General features: G+C 36.5%; 1 protein-coding gene across 6 annotated transcripts in view; it reads left to right on the plus strand.

The window, feature by feature from the left end:
• The window catches only part of DCUN1D4 (defective in cullin neddylation 1 domain containing 4), a 38,381-nt gene extending 33,697 nt beyond the window's left edge, over positions 1-4,684 (plus strand). For 5 of the 6 annotated variants that reach the window (XM_059817433.1, XM_059817434.1, XM_059817437.1 and 2 more), the window contains 3 exons: positions 3,093-3,197; positions 3,658-3,760; positions 3,871-4,684. In XM_059817433.1, coding sequence (XP_059673416.1) covers positions 3,093-3,197; positions 3,658-3,760; positions 3,871-3,926 — 264 coding nt within the window. In that variant the 3' untranslated portion in view covers positions 3,927-4,684. The remainder of the gene's footprint in view (positions 1-3,092; positions 3,198-3,657; positions 3,761-3,870) is intronic. The other variant, XM_059817435.1, reaches the window with a different exon arrangement.
• The last annotated feature ends 9,670 nt before the right edge of the window (positions 4,685-14,354 follow it).

Below are 14,354 nucleotides of genomic sequence, written 5' to 3' on the forward strand. Positions count from 1 at the left end.
ATTTGCAGCAAAAAAAGTAACATGAGGAAAAAAAAAAAGAAATTGAACTGATAGCTATTCTGATAGTTAAGTCTGTCATAAGTACCTCAGATTTGTGGTACATCACTGCTTTCTGCATGTCAGCATGCAGAGATTCACAGTAGTTCACTTTTAACCAAGGAAACCTACAGCTGAATATGACAGAATGCATGGTATTAGGTAGTACAAGAGGGGAAAAAAGCCGTATCAACATCTTAATTCTTCCTTTGCTCTGTGAAGGTTTATTCTGCCAGTTTTGCTCAATGTAAAATGCAAAGGCTAGAAATAATTAATGTTGCCAAAGAAGTTCAAGCTACTGATGAAATATTTGGAATAGATTAAAAATTATTTTGGTAGTAGCAAATCTACACCAGCCGATGGCCTGTCTAAATTAAGTGCAAAAACTTAAAAAGAGAATAGTGGATGGAGTTTTTTCAAGAGGCACCAAATTGATGTGAGTAACAGGGGTCTTGAAAAATAATTTAAACAGACACAGATGCTGTGACAAAAAAAAACAGATTGTAGAACTGCAAGTCAAAGGCATATCAACAAGCGAATTGTCAAAACAATGTTAGATTATTAAACTTTTCATACTGTGGAGCCAGGGGAAGTCTATAGGAGAGTGGCATCCAGTAAGAATAGAAATGATTGCTGACAAAGGTTGATAAGTTTCTCTAGATGCAGCAGATGAATCTATATATAATTTTTATCAGAATAATTGAAATGATTGATAGAAAAAAGTTCATGGGAGCAGTTTTGTGTTTTCATCCAGAGGATTGTGTAATTTCCATCCTAAGAGTAATCATTTCAGGGAAGTGCTCCATGCAGAAAATACTTGTCTAAACTTCTGAAGTTTCAAGAGAGAATTTTTGAAAGCCTCTGTTGCAATTTGGTATTTGGAGTTAGTTTGTCCAAAAAAAAAAAAAAAAAAAGTATCATCAAGGTTTTATGCAGCATGCATAATTTATGTCAGCATGGATTTGAGGAATGAATTTAAAACACCATGTGTTGGTATTAAGCACAAATACATTCTTCTCTCTCTGTTTGCCATTGTCATTGCTGAGTTTGAGAACATACAGATAATTGTATTTCATGGCTTAAATAGGTCTTTTATCTGATATACTGGAAAAAAAATTTCAGAAAGACTGTCTACCATCAGTGTAAAACAAATACTGAAATTTATGAGAGTTTGTCAATACATTCTTTCCACTGTGTCCGAGAAAGAGAATGTAAGTATCTGGAATATATGTTAAGAATGAAATTGGAGCATCTATCATGGCAGATGTGCCATTAGGCAATTGGAGGTGGGTATAAAGGGCTTATCTGAACAATTTGTTTTGAACAGTAGTCAGAGAGAGAGAATGTAGAAACTTAATGTAAGGCATGTGAAAACAGCACAGCCAAAGTAAAGGCAACAGAACCTGATTTCATTAACACTTTAGTGTGTGGGAAGAATTCAGAGTATACCAATATGGAAAATAAAATGTATTCTCACAGCAGTATGATTTCTGCTTAAAGGTATTTGTGACAGAGGTGTAAATGGGCTTTGGAAAGAGGATTAGTTTTTAGAACTATTTGATGTTGGAAATAAGTGGAAGAATTGTATCACATTAATTTAAAAATGCGTTTGCAGGTTTGTTTTTCAGCTTTATTACTAATCAAAAGGCTTTGTTCATCCCGGAGTTTACTTTCTTCCTCTAGATAAGTTTGAGTGAAGTCCCTCTTGGATTTAGTGACCAGAATGTAAAACAATTTATGATGTTTTCAGAGTTGCTGGCCTCCCCACTTTCCTTCCAAAACAAATCTGCATTAAATTCTGTCTACACTATTTTAGAATTGAGGTGTATTTTGTATGAAATGGATTTCAGGAAGAGAGGGTAACCTTGTGGCTAAGGCATTCAATTGTCTGAGAACTGGGATCTTGTTCTGCCACATCCTTCCTACATGATAGAAGACAATTCAGTTATGTTTTGAGCTTGTTTTTCTAATAAAGATGTGTATTCTGAAATACATACAACTGCAGTTGTAGAGGTGAGGCATAGGGCTCAATTCCCTTTGTCTTGCACTGTTCTGTGTCCTGGATATCCCTACATCCCTGTTTTTTCTTAATTTAGACTTTGCAGTCTGCAATAATGAGTATATACAGAGAGATCAAGGTCTACAGTAGCTAATATAGAACTTTATTTTTTGTGATTTCATTAATTTCTGAATTTATAGCTTAATGCTATAACCAAGGCATAAAAGGGTGGAGTTTTACGTCCCATCTCTCACCAAAATTTGTTTAATCTCAAGACAACAAATGTAGATGGATAAACTACTTAAAATAACACAAATGAATCTTACGTGTACACATGTATTCTTCAGATGTGCAGAAGTTGTATTATCAAATATATTAACTTTCCTACTGATTACATGTAACAAATCTGCTGGGTACAGATGATGATGCTTTTTCTTAGCAGAAACAGAAAAATCACCCCCTAAGCCCTAATATACTACTGCTATGTTGAACTAAAACTAGGACAGTTCTGAGAGGGGTCTCCATGTGCTAGTGTATTATGTTTCCTCTGCTCATTTGATAATTACTTTAATCTGAATTTCATGTAATCAGTAGAATAACAGAACAAAGAACCTCCTTGGCTCACTCTTGCATAGTCAGTGTTACTTGATAGCTGCTTAACTACCTAGTGACAGTTCATGTAGTTGTAATAATACCACAGGAAATATATGCAGCAATACTATTTTAAGAGATGTATGGGTATGGGTCTAACGGCCATTACTTTCTGGAAAGGTCTGAAGTCACAAACAGGAGTGTATGCCTCATTTGCAATAGCAGTGACAGTTTTTTGGGAAAGTCCATAGAAAGCAGCATCTCTGTATAGCAAGCCATTAACTATGAGGAAGGAAACTTTACTAGGAAGTTATGTTTTATTGAAAACCACTTTTATATACTGCTATTTATTATTTATTTGTTAATTTGTTTTAGGTATGGGTGAGCTGTAGTACAGGCAGTGGAGGAAGTGAAAAATCCTGAAATCATGCTCTTTTTTCTTTTTGACGTTTTCCTTTTTATGCAGGAAAAGGACCAGCGCAGCCTAGATATCAATACTGCCAAGTGTATGTTGGGCCTTCTTTTAGGAAAAACATGGTCCCTTTTTCCAGTATTTCACCAGTTTCTAGAGGTATGAAGTTTGAAAGAGAATTACATTTTTTTGGTCTGTCTTCTCTGATACTTTAACTAGAGGTAGAATGAACAGCTAAGAATTTTTTATTCTGATTTAGAATATACTAACCCCCAAAGCAGTACTTGCGACTGATTATCTTTCCTTTCTTCCTTTTCCCCAAATCCCTATGCTGTTAAAGTTTATTTAATGCAGGACAAAGTATAGAATGTCTTTGATTTGCTTTTGGACTTTCATTTTATTGCTGTATGTTTGTCCACTAAAAGGTGTCTTAATCAGAAACATGAATTATTCACCACTAGCTTGACTACTTAGTGGTTTCTTTAATCCTGTTTTGTTTTAGATGGCATACAGCCTAAACTAATAATTCATCACAAGGTTTAAATTTTCTGTAAGAAAATCTGAATTTGAGGGAGTTGAAAATATATTTTAGTAACTTCTGTTTCTTGCCTTCAAGCAGCAATCAAAATACAAAGTTATCAATAAGGACCAATGGTGTAACGTTCTTGAATTCAGCAGAACAATTAACCTTGACCTCAGTAACTATGATGAAGATGGAGCCTGTAAGTACTGCCATGTGTTGGTGTTCTAAAATAACTTATTTCTCTGAGCTTAATCATTCAGTGTCCTTTTACAAAATTTTGTAAAATACAGTTATTTGATCTCTCTACAGGGCCAGTGTTATTGGATGAGTTTGTGGAATGGTATAAAGGAAAACAGATGACATAGGAGTTTTACTATGCACAGCCACTCGAGAGTCACTGTTACCAGTTATGTCAACCATTAGCCATAAACTGCTATTTGTATCAAAGTGCATGCTGCTTTTCTTGCACTGCATCCCTTTTGCAGGGAACTTTTGATGTTTGCTATTTAACAAGCTAGCTATGCTTGCTGTGTAGCATTGTTCTCTTTGAAGGCTGCTTTGCATTTTGTATTTACACTATGAATTTGGTGAACTTGCCAGCGTCTTCACTGTGATTATGTGTATATTGCTGTCTAAATTTTGTATATGTGTATAAAAAAAAAAAGCTTCACCTAGGGATTATTTCTGCAGAAATGTATTGTAAAAATAATTTTGTGGCATATTTCTAGTCATCACTTACATGTTTGTTGAAACTTTAGTTATTTGGTTTTTCTTTTGGTCTCAAGTGTAGCATTTCAGAAAATGAAATTAACAGACTGCTTGGACATAGTTATGTGAAGAACTATTGTCAATGTTACTATTTGAGATGCCAATTTCTGAGGGGAGAAGACATGCTGTGACTTTCTTCACCGGAATTCGCCAAACCTGACCTATTGCTTAATAGGAATGAAACATTGGTGTCTTAAAAAATATATATACACATATAAATACTAAACCACTGTAATAGTTGTACATGCCACAGATGATTTCCATTTGAAGAAAAAAGTACTGACTTTTTAATGTTAAAACTGCAGTAGTCATTACAGGTACAAATGAACAAATTAAAGTACCTTTTAAAAATGGGTTTTAGACTTCTGTAAATTGCCTTTGGCATACTCCTTTTAATTTTTGGTGTACCAAGAGTGTTTGGTCTATGTTGCGATCTAGTGAAATTGACAGTTCTAGCTAAAATTAGTGGTTTGGGGAATAAAGTCTGCTCACCCCTAGCACACATCATATAGATGTGAAGGTTTTTTTGTTTGTAACATTAATCTTTCCCAGAGTCTCTAACTTTGTGTTTCTAAGTAATTAAAAATACGATATTGAATAGTCAAAACATTACTTTTTCTTTCATGCTGGGGATTGGAATTTCCTAGCAGAATGTCCATTGCAGGCAATGGGCATGTTAAACACCAGCATTAAATGACAGTACTTTTTAGTAGGGACCACTGCCTATTTCACTCATTTCTTTACCTGTATAGGACAGTTGTAGTGATTATTTTGGGGAAAATGAGTGAATGGAATGATGTTTAGGTTCTGTAATTTTGTCACGTTGTCTTTGCCTTACCTTTCTTTATTAAGTAATGTTAGTGTTGATTTTTATAAATAGGTCCTTGAAGTATCTGGTGCTATTAAACTTTGATCCCTAAGGATTTATTAGAATGTTCCATATTGATTCATGGAGCATTTAACAAAAAAGGGCCAGTGGGTGTTTTGGAATGAAGAATAACATTACTTTTCTGTAGAAATATTTTACAAGGTATTGGCAGTTTTGGTATTTCTCTAGAATGCAATCCAGGGGAAGGGGGGGAAGAGTGTTTTAGGTTGAATGTGAATTTTCAGCTGTATTAAAGGTCCTATTCTGCTGTCACTGAAGTCAGGAACAGGTGTCATTAACTCAACTACTTTCAGGATTAAGCCTAATTTAGCAAAAGCACATTAGTTTGCTGCCCTGGACCAGGAGGTTGTAATTGTGGTGCTACAGGTGGTCAGTTGTGTTCAAATCTGGTGGTGGTTGTTGTTGTTGGTTTTTGTTGTCAAACTCAGCTGCCAAAGACAAAAATTGTTTGTGTGTGTTTGTGTATATTTGTATATACATAAATATACAATATGTATGCATATACAAAACCTAGAATTTAATCATGCTAAGAAGAAAATACTACCTTTCCCTGTGAAATAGTCATGTTGGGATTTCCATGACACTACATAGCGGTCTTTAAAGTTAATAGTGGTAAAACATAAATAGTCATTGCTTTCTCATGTACTAATACGCATAACCTTAATTCCATGTTTGATGCCAGTTTGCACAAGAAATTAATTCGGTGGAGTGTGGTATTTAATGTTTACAATAAGCCTCTTACTAAAACACACATGTTTTATTAAGACTTCTGATGTAAATGTGTATATTACCATAATATAACTGTAAGGAAATACCAGTGGAGCTGCTGGTTTACTTCTTAAAAGAATGAACTTAGAAGCAATATAACTTTTAACATTAGGCTAAATTGTGGTTGCTAAGATTTTAAGTGAAATACTGTAATTGTTCTTAAATGTTAGGCTAGTTACTGACTCTAGAAAATTGTTTAGCACAAATTGGCATGAATCCTGCAACAAATACAAGGTTTGCATAAAAGGTTTTGTATGTCACAAATAATTTTGCTTCCAATAATGGAAGAAGAGCCAAAGACACTCTTAATCTATTATTGTCATAGGTATAACTTTCATATAACAGGGTCAACAGAAATCTGTTCAGCTCAACCAGGTGCTCTTTTTCCAAGTTTTGCTAACATTTAGTAGAAGGCAAAATTTAATTAAAAGCAAAGAAAACAGGAGAAGAAACCTCAGAAAGTACTCATGCTATATAAGTAAAAAAGTCTTCATTTTTTCTTTGGGTAAAAGTAATTGGGGGTGATGGAAAGGAAGAATGTATTTGGAAATGACTCAGATGTTGCAAATTTTTTTTTCTTCCACTTGCAAGCAGGATGAATCTGTAGTCTTCAGCTGGTTTATAAACATGCATCTTCATAAAATAAACCACAAATTCAACTACAGCTAGTAGACAGCTTTACTGACATTTATAGAGAACAAATGGACTAAAATGGATCCGTGTGGGTTCCCTGTGCTATGTCCATCCTTCTGTTTTTGCTATGTATGCTGATAAGCAGAGGATCCTAACATTTCCAGCTCTTGTATTTTGGAGAAATTCCCTCTCATTTTTAAATAATTGTGGAAACTTAACTAAGCTGCTCAGTTTATATTGTATTTAGTACAAGTTTGGTGTTTGCTTTTTTGTTTGTTATGCCATCATATAGTTGATGTAGGGTTTGGGGTTTTTTTCCTGTTGAAAAATAATATACAGAATATGCTGACTTCTTGGACAAGACACTGAGAGGACATTCTGGCAGAAGTGTCATGGGTCTTATGCTAATCTTCCTGGTGTACTATTACTGTCCTTATAGCAGAAGCTTGATGATCTGTGTGAAATTCATGCTTGGTATTTGGAGATGTAAAGTGGAAAGCCAGTTAGTGAAAGGAAAACAGCATCCAGGGGCTATAGCAATGGACACTTTAAGTTGGTAGATGACAAACATGTGGAGCTCTTTGGACTTGATGATCTTCAAGGTCTTTTCCAACCTAAATGGTTCTATGATTCTGTGAATATTAGTAATCAGAATATTCCACAAATAAAATTTCATTCTACAGCAAAATAATACTAAGTATTTAAAATATCAATATAATTCTGTAGTACTGTTATTTTTTCAGTTTTTATCTTTTTCAAGGAAAGCAAGCTGAAGAGGATGGAATTTATTGGAATCCTTTATGTACTTGAGTTTTCAGTTAAAACCTATTTAAGATTGTCTTTAAGCTACAATAAACATTTGGGTTACCTTTATGTACCCTTTTCTAACATTTGTAGACAACTGGAGGTTTCTCCCATTTTACCACAAATACATACATTTTATTTCATCACAAATATGCTCACACAATCAAAATTAGTTACAGCTCATTGCTACTTAGTTAATGTTCCCAAGTTACTTTTTTGGAGGGCAAGAAGTGGACTTCAGTTCTGTTAAGGTTTTCCCAGATTTCTGTTGACCCTTGGTCACAAGTCTAACAAATTATTTAATACTTTGGAATTCATATAGACAGCTTTAAAGGTTAACTTGTGCCCTGGTTTTAATTATAACTGCTAAAATACCTCTTTCTAGGCCTTATATTTTGTCCTTTCATATTGCTGTAAAAATGTATAGAATCCATCCACCAACTAAATAGTTTGTCGTCTGTAATTGAGACCAAAACTCGGCTTGATTTTTTTGTTTGTTTGTTTTTATTTTTTAAATTTTTTTTCCCCCTCTGTGGTTGTGTGTGTGTGTGCCTGTGTACATGCGTTGTCACAAAATAGTACTTACTGACACTGCTGTTGCAGGAGCAGCAGTTAACTTGTAACTGTGAATGCTTTATGTCTTAGTTATTTGGATATTACATAAATAAGGTGTGCTAAACTCCTGTGACTCACAACCTGACAAAAATACTGTTACACCTCCTAACATGAGTTCATCCTGTTGATTTTTAGGTCTTTTGCTGGTGTTGATGTAAAATGGCATCGCACAAATAAACAGTATTTGTGTTGGTTTCAGCAACTGACTTCAGATTTTTCTGTGGTTCATACTTCAGAAATTCTCATATGTGAACATGCATCATGTCAGCTGGCAACCTTTATCATTTAGCAGCAGAGGACGTGTACGTACTATCTTGTCATCCTTATTTCTAATAGTAAGGCAAATCAGTATTTAAAACTTTGTTGGAAACTGTGTGTTTCCAGTGGAGTGTGTGGATGTAAAACAGTATTGTACTACAAAAGTTTTCAACAAAAAGAGTCAAATTGAGCAGGAACGTCTCTTAAGACAAAATTTTGCAGGAAGCATGATCATTACCCACTCATCTCAACACAGGCTTTTGGCTCATGAGGTCCTCATAGATAAACTGTTGATGTCTGGGCTGGATGAGCAGACAGTGATGTAGACTGAAAACTGTCTGAATGGCAGGGCCCAGAGGGTGGTGGTTAGTAGTGCAAAGTCTAGTTGGAGGCCAGTGGCTAGTGGTGTATCCCAGGGGTCAGTGCTGGGTCCAGTCCTGTTCAACATCTTCATTAATGACCTGGATGATGGGGCAGAGTGTACCCTCAGCAAGTTTGCTGATGACACCAAACTGGGAGGAGTGGCTGATGCGCCAGAGGGTCATGCTGCCATCTGGAGGGACCTCGACAGGCTGGAGAAATGGGCTGAAAGGAGCCTCATGAACTTCAACAAGAAGTGCAAAGTCCTATACCTGAGAAGGAACAACCCCCTGCACCAATATATGCTGGGGGCCACCCAGCTGGAAAGCAGCTTGGCAGAAAAGGAACTGAGGTTCTTGGTGGACACCAAGTTGAAGATGAGCCAGCAACGTGCTCTTGCCACAAAGAAGGCTAATAGTATCCTGGGCTGCATTAGACAAAGTATTGCCAGCAGATCAAGGGAGGTGATCCTTCCCCTCTGCTCAGCACTGGTGAGGCCACAACTGGAGTACTGTGTCCTTTTCTGGGCTCCCCAGTATCAGAGACACCCCAACACACTGGAGAGAGTCCAGCAAAGGGCCCTGAAGATGATGAAGGGACTGGAGCTTCTCTCCTATGAGGAAAGGCAGTGAAAGTTGGGACTGTTTAGCCTGGAGAAGAGTAGGTGTGGGGGGAGGATCTTACTAATGTATATAAATATAAGAAGGGAGGGTGTAAAGAGGACAGAGTGAGACTTTTTTCAGCAGTGCCCAGCAACAGGACCAGAGGCAGTGGGCACAAACTGAAACACCGGAGGTTGCCTCTGAACATCAGGATACATTTTTTGTCTGTGAAGTGACTGAGCACTGGCACAGGTTGCCCAGGGAGGTTGTGGAGTCTCTATCCTTGGCGATACCCAAAAGCCACCTGGACATAGCCTGGGCAACTGGCTCTAGGTGGCCTTGCTTGAGCAGGGGGGTTGGACCAGATGACATCCAGAGGTCCCTACCAACCTCAACCCTTCTGTGATTTCTAAAAGCATATGCTAAAGAAAATTTTCTAAGTTACTCAAATATAATGCTGGAAGAGAAGACCAGTTTAGTAGTATTTAAATGGGATATTTTGATCTGAGTGTCTGTTCATGACCTTAAACACTTCTGTTTTCCTCACTTTTTCGAAGAGTTTTTCAGTTATTTGACTTGTAATGAGCTGTCGCGTCGATCTTTTTAAAGCAAAAGTGATAGTATCTAAGCAGAGCAGTAGAAAAGCTGCTAGCAATAAGACATGAAAATTATAGCCTAAATGTCCATAATACATTCACAGATTTAGTTTTTAAAGGAGCCATGAGTTAATACTTTCTATTGCTTGCAGAGTTACAAATCTGTTTTTGGATAGGAAACAGATTTAAAAGCTGGCAAAGATAGTAACACATGTAAGAGATTTCACAAGAATATTTTTCATATATATTTTGCACTATTTGAGCTACCAGTCCTAAGGCTCTTGACTTTAAATAATATTTAAAGTTGAATGTATTTACATTTACAATTAGAATATTGTAATGTAGAGCCCATTCTAGAGAAGCAGTTCTTCATTAGGTTCGTGTTGGTGATGAAGGCTGGGATTGCCTTCGCTAGTTCTCAGCTTGTAGCCTGCTGCTGGTATTTTATCAGAGGGGGTGAGTCACAGTCTTCTGTACCGTGAAAACTTTAATATTACTACTCAAATAGTTTCTGATGTTAATTACATGTAGGTTAAATGTGACTGTCTCTTCTTCATATTCAAGGATTATTTTCCAGCCCAGTTATCAGTGTACTCTGGAAAGATTGAAATGCTTTGTACCTACAGCAAACAACTTGATAATTATCTAAGTATCATAAATACATGCTTGAAAATGAGAGCTTTGTTTCATTCTGATTACTGTATCTGAAGTTCTTGATCTACTCTTAAGACTTCGGTATTTTTTTCTATACTGATTCACTGTATGAGGGATCCTATGTCCTGTTGACCCTGGAGCTCAGCATACCATTGCCCTGTGAGAAGGGTGTGCCCAGACTATTGCCAACATCCTCTTGGCTGCCTCCTCGTGCGTCGTTTATGAATTCATACAGCGTATGCTCAGCCACCTTTTTTATCGAGGTCTGTTTACCCACTATCAACTGGGATAGTAATATAAGTCTTACCTGAACATGAGTTTTGCTACCTGAAGTTACTGATGAAGCTAAAGAAGTTTCAAAATCCCTAGAGCAGTTGCAGTTATGCCTCTGAAACTGTAACTTCTATGCAGGGGGGGAAAAAAAAAAGGCCGTGTCTGTATAATGTACACTTATACCCCTATAACTGCAACTGGTTTTGCACGAGTATAGGTATTCTAGAAAACTCTCAGTGACCAAACCAGCTAAACTAGTGAAGTTTTCAGTGCAAACAAGATACAGTGAATTGATATCAGCTGAAATGTAAAGAAAAGTGAGTGGATAAAATCTCAGAGGGTCGGTGAGTGGGGGCTGTGTAGTTATAGTATACAGAAGGGCATGGAGAAATAGGATGGATGGAGGGTAGCAGAGTATGAAGAGTACTGCTTGGAAGCCACAGAAAATATAAAAGGTTTTGTATTAACTTTAAGAGCAATTGCTAATGAGGTGATGAACTAATACGAAGGAGAAGCAGCTGAGTGTTTGGGTTTGAAGGAACGAGTGATAATAAGAGTGTCTGGAGTGATCAGTAGCAAAGGAAAGGTGCAAGATTAGCCAGAAATCTGAAGGTAAGTTTGAAACAGAATGTCAGCAATATTCTGACAGTAGAATGAAATACTTAGTCACATGTTAAAATTCCCTTGATGAAGGAGCGAATTTATTTTCTCTGATGAGAACAGCAGATAACCTTTTTCTGTAAAGGGAGGCTTAGAAAACTCTCAGCTTCTCACAAGTAGTGTACTATCTGCATCGCCACTGCAGCATTCCCATGGTCAGAAAAAAGATGAGAAAGCCTGCTGAACTGTAGCAGCAGTGAATGACAAAACATTGCTGTGTGTGAGACATCAGTAGAGTCACTCAAGTTTTTTTTCCCCCGTGATCCATGAAATTGGCTTGCTCATGTAGTTAGATTTCTTGACTTGGTAGCAGCTGGTACAGCCAAAAGATGACAGACCTTAGAGAGGACTGTCAACACAGTGTTTGAAGACTCATACATACCATAAAGAGCAAGTTTGCACTTTTTTATGTATTCCATTTTTAAAGTTGCTTTGGCCACAAGTAACTTCTGTGTATAATGAGCTTTACTGAAAGTTGGCTGTGGGCGCCAAGAAAAGTGCTGGTGGTGAGGAAATACTGTTCTGTTTTCTGCTCTTAATGGCTATGTAGCTGTTCCTATGAGGAATGACGCTCAAATTGCCCAGTTCTTTACTTCTAGACAGCCTCTAAAAACACAGTTGTTTTTTATGTCATACACTCTTCTTTGATAACAGGAGCCTTCAATTCAATAGAAGCCAAGGCATGACATGAGTATTGACACTGGGGATTAGGAGAGAAAAATTGCAGTAGAACAGGGTATAACATTTACAGACATGTTATATAATCAAGGAATGAGTTGTACTGGGAAACATACATTATTTTAGAGTTACTGTATTTTTAACATTTCTGGCAATGCTTTGATTTTTGCAGATTTGACTGTTTTGTCATTTAGTTCTTGTTTAGTAAGACTGTATGAACAATTCTGGACAGTTAAATGCGTAAAACTTTTTCCTGTGTTTGAAAAACAAAACAAAATCAGACCCTTAAACTCATGAATAAATGGACAAATTATCAATTTCTTCAGAAGATGATTTCATCCTTGGTTCCTGAGTGGACTTCTACCAAAGGAATGAAGCTAGTACCTGCTCTTAAAAAAGACTTCTCAGTTTAACTATCACTGAGTCCTGGAGCAAAAAGAACAGAAATCTTCTAAGAACTAACTGGAAAGCAAGAAGATGTGTGTGAACGACAGCCGATTTGTTGCTTGTAATTGAATTACAGATGTCACTGACTGCAGTTATTTGCAAATACTGTGGTGACCTAGATCAAATCCATGCAACACCTACCTGAAACTGCCATATAATCTATTTTGAGTTATGTTAGAGATTTTGAGAAAATCAGCCCAAGAAAAAACCCAAACCAAACCAAACCAATAAGAGATCTAAGCATAGGTGACTTGGCTCAGTAAATATATAACTGATAATTGTGATTCTAAATGTGTAAAACAATAAAAGGAACTCAAGGTGCTAAAGAAAATATTTTTCAAAAGATCGAATAATATCAGTACTGGTCTCCTTCAGTTGCTTTCACTTGCCTCTTAAGTTTTTTGCAATGCTTTTCTTGAAGTATATAGTATATATATAGTGTGTATATATATATATAGTATATATACTATACTAGAAGCTAGTATTTTAGCTTCTACGTGAAGGAAACAAAAATTATTAGCTTCTGGCAGCATCTCTGTTCTTTCCTAGCTTTCTCTTTAAAGATAGTTTCAAAGATGTGCTGTGCCATTGGACTTGCTCCTTGTTTGGTGGAACTGAAATGTGTTCCTTCTGTTCGGAGTTTTTAGTGAATTAATTGTGCCTTCATAACAGAGTTTTCCAAGAGTGGCTGGCCAGCCTCCTGTGTTTTCTGGAAGCCTGGGCCTGTTCCCCTTCGTGATGACATTCCACTTCAAGGACCACATCAGGGATACTGTGTGTGTTAAAAGGACCTTGGACCATATTCAGAGAACATTTTTTCTTATGTTTGTTATCTTTTGGCTTAGAAAAAGTTACCGTATATCAAGCTATTGATACTCTAATACAGCAGTTTTGAGCTGCTTTTCATTTGCCCTTCTCAGTAAAATTCTGAAGTGGGTAGAGGATCCTTTTTTATAGGGAATTATGGCTTAGTAATAGTAGGTTTTCTTTTTTTAAATTACCCTGCCCATGTCATCACATCTGCAAACTACAGGTGATGTCCCTGTAGGTCAGTAGCTAGGTCTCCATAACTGACTTTTCTGCAAGGTTTGAATTCTATTCTCTTTCTTTGAGAAAGAAGGGTTTCCTTACTCTCTATGTCTTGCCAAGTTAAAAAGTAATTTTTAAAATGTAACTGAATACTGCTTGGACTTTACCTATCTTTGCAAAACTGTGGGGATTCAGTTAATCCACAAATTTGGTTGAAAAAGCAGAAGATAGTAATATGTACTATTTCACTGTATAGGGTGAGTCCCACAGGAAACCACAAGAACAGTAATAATGTAATGATAATTTCAGCATTATGTTTATTTTAGATAAAGAGAAACAAAACAGTGCGTATCAGAGGCAAATTCTAAGGGAAACTGGTATCATAGTACCAACAATGAGAAAGTAAATATATATTATTATTGTAAGTCAGCAAAAGCTTTATTATCAGTTATAACTACCGAGTAGTTTACTCATTTGTGTATCCTAGAGTTGTTTTTCATAAAATCGATCTTGTTTTTTTTTTACAAGTACCCTTCTAAACAAAAGTCCATGGCTTCTGGCCTGAATTACCCTTTGGAATTAAGGTGTTTTTAAATTGGATGGATCCAGGCTTTATACATCCAATTGTTAAGTCTAGTTCCATAACTTGGATTTCTGAAGTTAAAGGCAGATAGACAGTTGTACTGGGGGGGGGGGGACACACGACGACACGACCCCAAAGCAACCCATGGTATTTAACAGTTATTAAAAGCTACACAC

Source organism: Gavia stellata, chromosome 5 (assembly GCF_030936135.1).
Source record: "Gavia stellata isolate bGavSte3 chromosome 5, bGavSte3.hap2, whole genome shotgun sequence".
NCBI lineage: Eukaryota > Metazoa > Chordata > Aves > Gaviiformes > Gaviidae > Gavia > Gavia stellata.